At 37.2% G+C, this 12,663-nt stretch overlaps 1 protein-coding gene across 1 annotated transcript in view; it reads left to right on the plus strand.

The window, feature by feature from the left end:
• The first annotated feature begins 761 nt into the window (after window positions 1–761).
• Window positions 762–12,663, plus strand: part of LOC125011161 — a 36,981-nt gene continuing 25,079 nt past the window's right edge. The window contains exons 1-11 of the mRNA XM_047590205.1: window positions 762–824; window positions 7,486–7,547; window positions 9,007–9,033; window positions 9,167–9,235; window positions 10,032–10,085; window positions 10,281–10,361; window positions 10,483–10,542; window positions 10,635–10,700; window positions 10,778–10,843; window positions 12,229–12,306; window positions 12,389–12,442. Of these exons, the coding sequence (XP_047446161.1) occupies window positions 7,500–7,547; window positions 9,007–9,033; window positions 9,167–9,235; window positions 10,032–10,085; window positions 10,281–10,361; window positions 10,483–10,542; window positions 10,635–10,700; window positions 10,778–10,843; window positions 12,229–12,306; window positions 12,389–12,442 (603 nt within the window). The 5' untranslated portion in view covers window positions 762–824; window positions 7,486–7,499. The remainder of the gene's footprint in view (window positions 825–7,485; window positions 7,548–9,006; window positions 9,034–9,166; window positions 9,236–10,031; window positions 10,086–10,280; window positions 10,362–10,482; window positions 10,543–10,634; window positions 10,701–10,777; window positions 10,844–12,228; window positions 12,307–12,388; window positions 12,443–12,663) is intronic.

Here is a 12,663-nt window from a genome sequence, read left to right on the forward strand (position 1 = left end):
AATAAAGTAAGCATAGTAATCTTTAATTTAACCTGCATGTTGGTGGTGACACTGATTTATGTGTATATATATATATATGGTGTAATTCAAGACCAGTTAATTTAAGCATGACATTTTTAACACGCATTTGCTAATAATCACATAGCAACCAAGCTAGGACATTACAATATGTTTTACTATTATTTCCATGCAAACTGTTAAATTTGTCGTGCTAGCTAGTTATTAGCTAGTGAGTCTCCAAGCCCAGTATCCGCATTGTGGACCCTACAACTCCCTGAGTTTCATCAATATTTCTTGGTCTCTAGTCACCACGTCTGCTCCTCTTCCCGACGGCCCTCTTTGATGACGTCACATGATGTTGACCACGCCCCCTTGTGCACTTCTACATCACACAGCATCAGCTATTTGCAATAGTTTACTCTATAATTTCTTTTCATAAATCATAAATGAAAGACTAAATATAGATTTTTTGTATTTCTCCATCTGCATTAGTTATTTATAGATATTTTTGGATAATTATTTCAGAACATAATGTTTGATATAACCGTAAATTAACAAACTGATGCATCAGCGTTTTGAAGTCAAGATGACTCCTGCCTATTTACTCTTCTGTTTTCGAGATCAGCACTCACCGTCGTCATGTTATTTACACGCTGTGGACTCACATGAAACTGATGAGTCAGATTTGCCACAGAAACAGGCAGCACACAAACTGACCACGCCCCTCTCACAGGTGAGTCCACAGTCAGAAACCAGAAAGGAGACAAAAGGGGTTTCAGGTCGCGCGCATCTTCTCCGTTTACAACACGACAAAGCAAAAACAGGTGAGATTTGAACAATGGTCTTTTTGATAAGTGTCGCTATTAAGCATCAGGTGTGCAGATTAAGGTATTAAGGTGTGCAGACTGAGGTACAGACGCTCTAGGGGCGTGTTTTGGTTTGTTCAAGATGCTTTGTTCGACTCGTAAATTGTGTTGCCTTTGGGTGGTGTCGTTCATATTTGTGTTACTTAGAGCGGTGGTGAATGCGGCTGAAAAACGTGGGAATGTGAGTCTGACGGGTTGTTGATGAGTTCAGGTGGAGCTCATTCTGACAGTGATCGATATCCACACAACTCTTTTGCATTGTTTTGCCATAGTGTTGTTTTTTTGAGGCAGATTTTTGTTTTCCACTCTTTCTGAGGCAACAAATTCATCAATTTGGCGGATTTAGATCAAGTATTGTTGAGAATTTCATTATCACACCCAACAGTAGCGGAACTAGCATGATCCCTATTTTATTTCCGTTTTTTTTTTTTTATTTATTTCATATAACTCCAGTTTTACTTTAATTAAACAACCTCATCGTGCAATGGAATAATATAAGATTTCATATAATTGTCTTTTTTTTGCCAATTCTTCTGGACAATAAAGGCAGAAAATAGAAAAACTATAATATAATAAAATAATACAAATAGGTAAACAAACATTTTTTTTAAATGTAGGCATGTAATACAATAAATACATTTGTAATTTATTTGAATAAGATTAAAAAAAGATTAATGAAAACCATTCATCTACAAGACTAAGAGACAAATCAAATCTATGATAAATGCTGAATACATGATAATTTTGCTGATTATTTGTCAGATTGGAAGCTATTTACCATAGACACGTAAAGAAAAAAGCGTCAAAATAATACAAAACTCCTTAATATATAATAATAAATAATAAAATTGATATATATATATATATTTAAATTTCATAAAGAATTGAGTTGTTCGTGTAATATAATAAATACAGTTAATAATATAAATAAGATACTAGTAAAAACAGGCATTTTTCTCCTAATTAAAGAAAATAAATAGATAAAAGAAATGTACATAAACAAAGTTAAATAAATGACCCTCCTGCTAATTCCTTGTGATTAAAGAGCAATTTCTTAAAAATTTAAAACAACCACTATTTAAAACAACCACTTGTAAAGACACATCCTGTGGTCGTGAAAAAGGTGAAGGGTCCAAAAATCATTGGAAACTACTAAAACTGGGGTAAGAACTGACCAACGCATTATTAAAAACTGGAAGAAAGGGATCAGAAAAAAACCCTGATTGATTGTTTTGGGCGATCACTTGAACGTTTGGTGAAATCAAATTGAATAAAAACAACAGTACTCAGGGATATGTTCAATAGTGAATGAAAGAGAATTTCCACACGTTCAATGTGAAGGGAACTCAGGGACTGAACAGCTGTGTAGCCTTAAGAAAATCACTAATCAGTGAGGCTAACTGGGAAAAAGGGCTTCAATTTGCTAGGGAGCATAAAGATTGGACTCCGGAGCGACGGAAGAAGGTCATGTGGTCTGATGTTGGCCTGTTTCAAAGTGATGTGCAGTGCAACGATTTTGGGTTTCTGCAGTTTTTTAAGTCCAGGTTCAGCAACATTATCCCAAAGAATGAGGTCAAATGACTGAATATACTGAATGACCAGCAATGGAAAGAGAGGTTCAGGGAGCGTGAGACACTACAGAGTCCAGACCTTAATCCCACCGAGGATCTTTGGGATGTGCTGGAGAAGGTTTCGCACAATGGTCAGACACACCCATCGTCAACACAAGACCTTAGTGAAAAATGAATGCAACGCTGGATGGAGAAGCTTCTTACTGAAACAGTGCCGCATTGAATTCATGCTGTAATCAAAGCTAAAGGCCGTACCACGACCGCATATTCATATTGAAAAACAAACAAACAACAGAGGACGAGGGAAAATTTTTGAAGCTGAGATTTCCGAGTTTCTGCGGCGCGCCTGAACACGCCGTGCAGATGTTGCGGGTGGAGTTTTAAAATGTCCTGGGAATGTGTTGCCAGTGAAGGAGCCGTCGGCTCTCTGTGTTTAGTTGATCTTCGCTCCAAGTTTAATAAGAAGCGTCTCTGAAGCGTCTTCAGCTCCTCCGGTAGGTGAAAAACTAAACTAACTCTGACAGCAGCTGCATTTATTTCGACCGCTTTATATATTATAGGTTTATAATTTATAATTCATCGTCTGTTTCTTTTTGTTTTTTTCTTTCTTTTTTGATTTTTAGCATGAATGCTAGTATACAGAAACGCAAGCATAGACCACAAACTCTTTTTATTTCCAGTAAAAAAACGCTCAAAATGTACTCAAATAAACTCGGTGTGATAAGTTAGTGTATAGTTGAAACGTAGACTCCGCTACTGTGAACTATAATATGCACTTAAACATTGTACTTCTTGTACCTCATATTCAATTGTAGTTAATATTGATGGCTGTTATTACTCAACACATGGATGCTAACACGTGCAGAGCTTGTAGACTGCGCTTCTTCATAAACTGCGGTGTTAATGTAACATTTTAGAGCTTACTTAGTTTGTATTGAACACAAACTGTGTTGGGGGGATTATCAGGGGAGGTAAACACAAACCTGCAATGTAGAAAACCTTTCATAGAATCGATTTAATACACGTTTAGTTTTCTGGCACTTTCTTACTGCACGTTTGTCAAATCAAATCTGCTTCATTTGCCCTGTAAACATGTGAACACATAAAAGATTTGAGCACACTTTGAGCTGTGGGCTGGCATCAAAGCATGCAAGGTTTAGATGCGTGGTCAAAGCACCCTCAGCCGTGCACATAGAGAGGATTGAACCAAAGCTGCTCCTCTATCCACTGGTGTCTTCAGATGCTTCAGAGTTTACTGGCTCCCTCCCTCCATTCATTGCCCGAGTCACCAGACTCATATTTTTATTTATAAGACTTGATTACACTGAGCTCGTCCTCCTAGGTCCCAACCTTTGGTCACAGGACCTGCCGCCTGTCGCCAGCCTGCAGACCTGGAAATGTTTGCTGAGGGAAATTAAGTTAAAGAACTTAACATTGACTCACTCAGTTATTGTTGTGTTATTTGTGCTCGCTTCAATATCGATCGATGTTTGTTGCATTGATGTTCGCTGGCCAGGTCTCCCTCTAATAACAGGTCGCTGGTTAAGTAAAAGTTAAACCAATAAAAGTCTGTCAGGAAACTAATTTAAAAGTATTTTCAGTGCTTTAAAATGCAGTATTAATAGTTTGTATTCTCACAGAGCCACAAGGTAATAAAAGTAATTAATTGTAGCTATTTTTAATCTGGTGCATCTTCTTTTAATGGAGTAGATTTTTTTTTTCTTGCTCAACACATCAAACTTACAGGTTATTAAATACTGGAAATAAACATTACAAGTGAAATGATTATTATCCTGATTGGCTTCTTATCTTTTATCTAGAGAACGTATAATAATGGAAATTGTGGAAAGTATTGTCAAGCAAACACACATCTTCATTCAAAAGTCCGATAGACTCTGTGTAACATATTTATTTTATTTAGACCTAATCACAGAGGACTAATGTTACCTGCGGACCTTTAATTATTTGTAATAATTTCAGAGTTTTTCTGTGATTTTAATCCAGGAATGTCTGTTTTTTTTAGTAAATATTACATCAAATCACCGACAATATTTTCACCCAAACACAGACACTGTGATAATACCACTACACTTCTTCTTCCTCAACTCACTCACGAATTATAGAATAGAATAGAATAGAATAGAATAGAATAGAATAGAATAGAATAGAATAGAATAGAAAAGAATAGAATAGAAGTCATTATACAATGAGATTGGAGTGCTTCTCCTTTTCAGTGCAAACATTTTCAAGCTAAAGTTAAAATATTAATACTAAAAAAAAATTCAAAATATACAAAAATTACAAAATATATATTGTTTTTTTTTATGGTAGCAGTGGTAAAGGTGTAAACATGTATTGCACAAGTTTTTGTTATGATTTGTTTTGTTTTTAATAAAACAGAATAGCAGCATCAGTGTAATTGGACGTCTGTTATTCAGGGTGGTGATGTCACAGTGTTGATGCATGAATGTGTTCATTACATCAGTAAAGGTGGAGCTGATTTAACCTCCTGAGACCCTCATACGGGGACCTTAAGTCCTAGGTTTGTTGCAGCTTATTCTGCTCCATTTAGACCTGTTGTCCTCATAAGTCGACGCTTTTGTCTGAAATCTGGTGGTAGCAAAGGGACAATACAATCATTCATTCTACAGCTGATCACGGGACAAAAGTGGACAAGGCACAAAACATCATCACGTTTTCAGGATTAAACTTGTTTGTTTACGCTCTTTAACTTTTCTAGTTTGATATGACGCACAAATTTAACTAATTTTATCAATAGTAACGAGCTTCTACGTCTCTAATTAGCAAGTACTCGTTTGAGGACGTTGGGACTTAATTGTTTGCAACACAGCACAGGATTGTTCTGGGATTGAAATAGTTAATTTGATTTGATTAGATTAGAGTCTTTATTGTCATTGCACGGTAGCATATAACAATATACATTGCACAACGAGATTGAGGTACAGCTCTCCCGTCAGTGCAAAAGATAAATATTCAATAAATAACTAAACTAGACAAGGCATGTTCAACAAACTAACTAAAAGGACACTATATACAAATCAGAATGTAAACAGGACTGTATGATATTGCACTTAGAATGTAAACAGGATGCTCGTTGTATTACACAATGAAATAATCCATGTGGTCACATATGGGGAGGATATTCCCCCCAACTACTACTAGACTTTTTAGGTTCTTCAAATCCTAAATATCTTGGAGAAATTAAAAATGTGTTGCAAACAAAACTTTTCATTATTGTCTGGTGGCCACATGTAAAACACAGTAGAAAGTAATGGTTTGCAAAATGAAATGTATGTTCTTGACCTGGACACATATCGTTGCGTCTCACACAAAAGAAGGCTTTTCTACAAGGTTACTAAAGGTTGAACACGACTACTGTCGACGGTAGACAACACCACAGCAACAGTGTCGACTAATAGAACACAACAGAACTAAACATTAACACATGAACTTATCATTACTGCGTGCTGCAGATATGTTTATTCTATATTAATCAGTACAGTCAGTTGCATTTAATAGTGCTTCACAGCGTGTTGTAAGACAGGAGCTGTGGAGTTAAGTTTGTTTGCAGGAACATGGCTGTGATTGGCTGTCGCACTATCAAAGTATTTTTTTCTTTTTGTTGGTTGAAACACACCCCATAATGAAATCAAAATGCTGCGTTATCAGACTTATATTCTGATAAGAGTTGATTCTGGATATGTCAGGCCAGTCCCCAGGTAACACTAATACCATGTACCAATACCATAGTGCTTAAATGTGTAAGCTTGAGTAGTATTTCTTATTTTGCTTGAATACTCTGAAATAACTTGGATTTTGCCAGCTGATACTGTACATATGAATAGAATACAAATGAGCCCTTGAACCTGTCGGTGAAATTCATCACAAACTGCTGCAGACTTGAGTTCAAACTAGATGGATCAAGTTGGTAAATTTGCTCTGTGTAACTTGGGAACATATTCAAGTGTATCAATGTGTAACACAGTGTATCACAGATTTAAAGGTTAAGATTTGAGTTATTTTATGCTTTTATCAATAAACGCCAATGAAATGAAACCTGTGCAGCTGAGATTCAGTGGCCCATTGAACACCTCCTTTCTACTGAAGTCATTGTTTACACACACAAACATCTTAAGAGCAGACTGACATTAGCCGTCCTTCACTGTAATTAATGGCTTCAGTGTAGTTTATTCCTCTTGGCATCTGTGCACGCTCGGTAATCAGTTCAAAATCAACTGTTTCTTGATCCATTTCCTTTCCAGTTCCCTTGAGTCCACAGCAGACTTTGAACGCCTCATTGTAGGAAAACCATATGTGACTAATTAAAGGCTCCTTTCCTTTAAGCCGGTATTCACAAAAGCAGTGGTGTGTCCTTGCTGCACTCACAAAGCAACAAAGTACTCCAGAAAGATTGTTTACAGATTAAAATACTTTATTTAGAGTGTGCTGTTGAGTGACATTATTGTTTTTGGTGGCGCTGCTCACAGCTGCAAAATATGGTGAAATAAGACAAAAAGATCTACTAAAATTAAAACCCAGCTTTAAAAATATGGTTTCAAACCTTATTTAGTTCATATTTGTGACTAAATAAGCAGAAATCATAGATAATGTTCAAACCTAATAACATAAGAAACTGTTTTAGGAAAAATGCTAAATCAGTTAGTGACTCAGTTTTATTTGTATGCAACCAAACTGCATTAATTGTGCACTATATGATTAGTGTGTAGTCTCCAGGTCCTGTACAGAAGACGGTATGCAACAATGACACAATTCATGCACATAAAAAACCACTCCTCTTCCACTACTCCCCAGGCACAAGGTGTCCCCCAAGGCTCAGTGCTGGGTCCCCTCCGGTTTATAAGTGTTTTATGATGATGATTATCATTATGATTATATTAATTTGACGATTAGTGAGTTGGTTTCTTACTGCTGGTCCAGGTTACGTTTCAAAGAAGCATTTAAAGTGTTGATGCATTAACTCACAAATCTGAAACTGGTCCTGTCTAACTCTTGGTCTTTCTGTGTAGCTCCAGCTAGAAACATGGAGGCGTGTATGATGAAGCCAGAAGTGAAAAAGAAACCAAAGCCGGTGAGAATATTTACAGCTCAAATCTGAGTTAACAGTCTCAAATTATTTTTATTTTTATACAATATAAACCATCTCCAAAATGAAATAAACACAATCCTGTGAAATATTGGTAGGTAGAAGATCTTATGTGCTTAAATTACTTGGTAGACTGGTTGCTATGGTCACACTATGGAAGACCGTACCCGTACGTCACGGATAAGGCCACGCCCCCCCATGGATGAACACAGAGGAGAAGTTGCTGCGTTGTGTATCGTTCAATTTGTAGATTTTCTCTGCTCTCCTCAAGGGAGAAGTACAAAAACGGAATAAATGTATGACTTCAGGCCATACAACGGGTGGACAAAGATGGAAAGCTGTGGGACCCTGGTAGTCGATATGTGCGTTTGCGGCAAAGAGTCACTTTAAATAATGATGCTAGCGTTAGCTAATGTCCGTAGTTGTCATAGTTGTTTGTTATAATGTTAAAAAGTCAAAGAAGTTAATGTTGATGCTGAACTGAAATGACATTAACGTTAGGTAACGACAGAGGAGAGTTAACTGTTACGTTACTGTAAAGCGTTTTTATTTATTTATTTCAATGAAACGTTGTCTAAGCTTCATGCTGTATTTATGTCGTGATTAACGTTACTTAATTCAACACTTTTTGCTGTCATATAAAAATATATATCCGGCCACTAAGTGAAGTCGTTCACCCATTTCTCTGTCCGGGGTCTATATGGACATACGGCCTCTAGTTTTTCAAGTTTTTCTAAGTGACGTCGCCGTCCGTCGCTTGGCAACGACATTACTTATGTGTCCACCTGACTAACAGTAGTAAACCGAATGGGGGCGTGGCCTAAATTTCTACCGTTATATACCGTTATCTACAGTTTGGCACATTAAGCTAGCAGTCGGCCATTTTCTGCTCCTGTGGCTTAAGTTTTCCTGGTGTGTATTCCACCTTTGGAGCTAGCCGTACCACTTGTTAGTGGTTTTTTAGACAATTCAGCATTCATGTGGATGTTACTTAGGACAGGTACCACCCACCTAGACCAGACCAGTCACCCCTACCCCATAGCAATGACGCTCCTTGATGTCATATAGTTGGGTGTCTGTGGAACCTATGGTCAACATCATTGTCATGGGAGTCACAGTTGTTGTGTTGCTCATGTTTTCTGATGTTGGATATTATCATCTTGGTGTGAACACAGCATCTTTACAAAGAGTGCTACCGAGATCACATCGCAGCTTAATCGCGCTACTAAAAGTAGCATGTTTTATTTAGCTGATGAAGTTTTGGTGGCGTATTGAAGTAGAAGAAGAAGAAAGCACTAACAATCTGCCTGTTAAAGATGCACGTTGTCTTCATCTTTGTATTAGAAATCTAATCCACAGTGCACCAGCTGACTTTTAATGAATGAGAAAATATGACTTATATTTGAGGTTTATCAACATTTCTTCTTTTGTTCTCTCTTCACAGCCCAAACCTCCTCCAAAGCCTTCAGAGGTAATAAACCCAGACCTTTCATTAACAAACAAACACACGCGTAATTGTGTCTTTGCTTGTTTCCTGACATGTATGTGTGGTGACATAAGTGGGTTTCAAAGTATGTTAACAGACGGCAAAATAATGTTTACAGGCAAAAAGAAACGACCCAGAGAGACTTGAGAAACTGTCTCCTGTGGTTCCTCGACGACCGATGAACAACGTAAGTTTTAATGCTTTGTTTGTGCACAGAACGTCAGACTAATACTGAGGATTTGTAGACAGCATTTATGTTTCATTTCATGTCTAAAATTATATGAGAGCATCTAGGGCTGGGCAGTATGATCAAAAATGTGTATCACAGTATTTATTTTTTTTCATGCATAATCACAAGTTCACAACGTTTCCTACTGGTTGAAAGAGAAATTAATGCAGTAGATTGGCTAAGGATGGACTATTTTACTGTGATGATGAGTAAATGTTGTAGAATAATCCCACACTAGCAGTAAAACAGGTTTGCACGGCCCTGTGTTAGCACTGCCTGCTGATGTGGAAATCTGGGAATATTTACATGTTCCTGGTTATTAATATTTAAACTGCTATGTCTGTAAAGTCAACAGCAAATAGCAGCGCGACCGGCTACCGTAATAATTGTAGTCTGCGTGCAACATTTTTTTTTTTCTTCTTCACCACTCCTCACAATGACACAGTCACACCATGTGCGTTTTGAAGCGCTACATTGAAAACGGTCCGGTGTGAAACAGTGTGTCACGGTGTAGCATTCAAAACGCTGTTTAATCAATTACACCGGTATGTTGGTATATTAGACATTCATATCATAATTAATTAAAAATACTGTTATTCGATATGAACCGGTGCAGTATGAATGCACAGGTAGAGCTGTAGCTATACTAAAAGAAAACAAGTTTCTCACTGAGTATTCTGTGTTAAGGTTTATGAATGTGTTTTAGAAGATTTGTTGGACACTCAACCTTTTATTTGTGTCATCATTCGTGCAGGAACTGACCCACACACATAACAGAGTAAACAGAATGGCAGCGGCAATAAACGAGGTGGGTTATGGTTCATAAAAAGGGGTTTAAAGTTGATAATATCCCACTAAATGTTTAATAATGTACAAATACAGCAAATACACACATCTGGGGCTTGTTTCCTGTCTGTCAGATAATCTTCAGATTAAAAAAAGAGGTGTGGTTTGATTTTATTTGAGTATATGTGGGTAACCATGTGGAGTTTTGTTTTATTAGGCTAATGGAAAAATAAAGCAGCAGGAGACGAGAGAGAAACCATCAGAAACTCCTGTTGTTCCGCCCAGACCAACAGAGAAGGTGCAGTACACCCAAATTTTCCATTGGGGAAATATTCTCAGGATCACAGTTTGCTTAATAATCTTGATTTGTTTATCTTGTTATTGTTCCGTCTTTTGTGTGTGTGTGTGTGTGTGTGTAGGAACTGAATTCTGCAACCAGGTACAGCCAACGCAAGAGGATAGAGGCCGACAACAATGAGGTACACACAAAAAAATGAAACCGCACGTTCCTCCTCCTCCTCGCTCATTTTCATAAATTGTCGCCTCACTGTTTTTTTCTTTTTGTCCTCAGGGCGTCAGAGAAACGAACCAACCAGAAGCTGCTGAGGTTCACAAAGATGAACTGGACTTCAAACAGGTACGACAGCCTCCGCTCTGGCCTCAGCTCTGGTTTAACTTCTGTCTTCACATTTCCTAACACATGCTCTGTTGTAGAATAATCAGTCGGCTCTGACTGGAATGTTTCGACGAAGCCAGAAAGAGAAGTCGCCTACGTTCACTGTAAGCAGCCACTGCTCTTCACTACAGATTAGACAGCAAACACAAAGTCATCACAGTCCTTTTGTAGGTTTTTTTTTTTTTTTTTTTACAAGTAAAATGACGATACTCATCTGTTGGGGATATTCAAAAGAGAAAAAAGAAAAAGAGAAAAAAAATTACAGGCGAATTCCAAAACATTAGGTACACTGGTTGGGAAACAAATACATTATAATATAAAAGTTTAGCTTCATGGAGGTTCCAGTCAAATTAATTTATACAATACATTTTAAATAAACGCAGAGGTTTCCAAAATGCTGTATAGAGGGTATGCATGTGACATCACAGCTTAGCTTTACTTATTTATTTGTTCGCATGACAGAATTGGATCTAAAAAGGAACACGACTGTCAGTGTTCGCCAGTAGCTATTTTATTTTATTTTATTTTTTATTATCATTATTTTGCTGCTTATTATATTGTAGTTTTTTAGTTTAAGTTCTTTGTAAATTGATTCTAGATGTAAAGGGGCAGATTATATAAGATTATTCTTCTTTTTGCTCCCTTTCGTTCAGATTTGGGAACATTTGTGCTTCTATTGAATTGTTTTGCTTTAATCAATGAATAAAATAAAATAAATGAACAAATAAAATAAATATGTGCACATAAAATTAACAACCTACGTGGTATGAAAAGCCAAGGAAAGAGGTGGGTTTTAAGAAGAGCTTTACTGTAGTTGTATTGAATTAAAGTGTTTCTGCTTTTTAGCCTAGAACTAGCCTAAAATTAGGTTGTTATAATAGAATAGTATGTCAACACAACACAATACAACTCAATAGTGCTACAAACCACAGCCTCTAAAATTAATTTCTGAATATCATGAAGCTAGTATTTAGTGCAGGATTATTAAGTAGTTAGTTGAACTCATTGTTTCACTTGTGTACCTGATGAACTGGCAGTTGAGTGTGTGCAGGTAGACGTGGTGCATTAGAATTCAATATGGTGGATAAATCCTTCAACAGGTTGTATCAAGAGCTTGTATCAAGATTCTTTTACAGTACTTCTGGTCACAAAGCAGCAGTTCTCTCTCATTTTTTTCACATGAGTCATTTTAAATTAAGTATGTCAGAAGGTAAACACACAGATTAGTGTCTGGATCTGGTTCTGGTAGAGGACAAGCGTGCGTGGGTGTGCACATGCATGCAACACAAAACTGTATTCAAACACATTAGGTGTGTCGACATGTAAAAGCAGCTTTTCATGACTCACAGATTTAACCCATTCAGTATATATGTATATGTACATTTAGTCATTTGACAGACTCATAAATGTAAAAGTTTATGGCATCTGCTCAACACAAGACATTTTAGTTTGTATTTGAGATCAGTTTCCTCATGTTTGTTCTCCCCAGAGCTACATGATCGACAACTTTGACGAAGAGGAAAAGGCTGACGACATCCAAGTCAAACAGGCTCCTGGCAACAAACCGGTATGTCTGTGTGTTTTCGTGTGTGTTTGTGTGTTGCACTGTTAATGATGTCAGCCGGTTCATGACATGTGACTGTGGTCAGCAGGGCGGTCTGAAGGGAGTATTCAGAGGGTTACAGTTCAAGACATCACCAAAGGTATGAAGCACCTGCTGGGTTTGGTGTTTTCTGCTGGTGGTGGTCGCTTTTTTTTTTTTTTTTTTTTTACTTCTAATACTGTAGTTAGAAGTTTAGTAGCTTAAAAGGAGAACTTTTGGTAACACATGCTTAAGCTACAGACACACTAAAAGCCCTATGTCACTTGTTTCTGCACTGAAAAGTGGTACCTGAACACACCATGAAGGCTACAGGAAATGGCT

This window comes from Mugil cephalus, chromosome 7 (assembly GCF_022458985.1).
Source record: "Mugil cephalus isolate CIBA_MC_2020 chromosome 7, CIBA_Mcephalus_1.1, whole genome shotgun sequence".
NCBI lineage: Eukaryota > Metazoa > Chordata > Actinopteri > Mugiliformes > Mugilidae > Mugil > Mugil cephalus.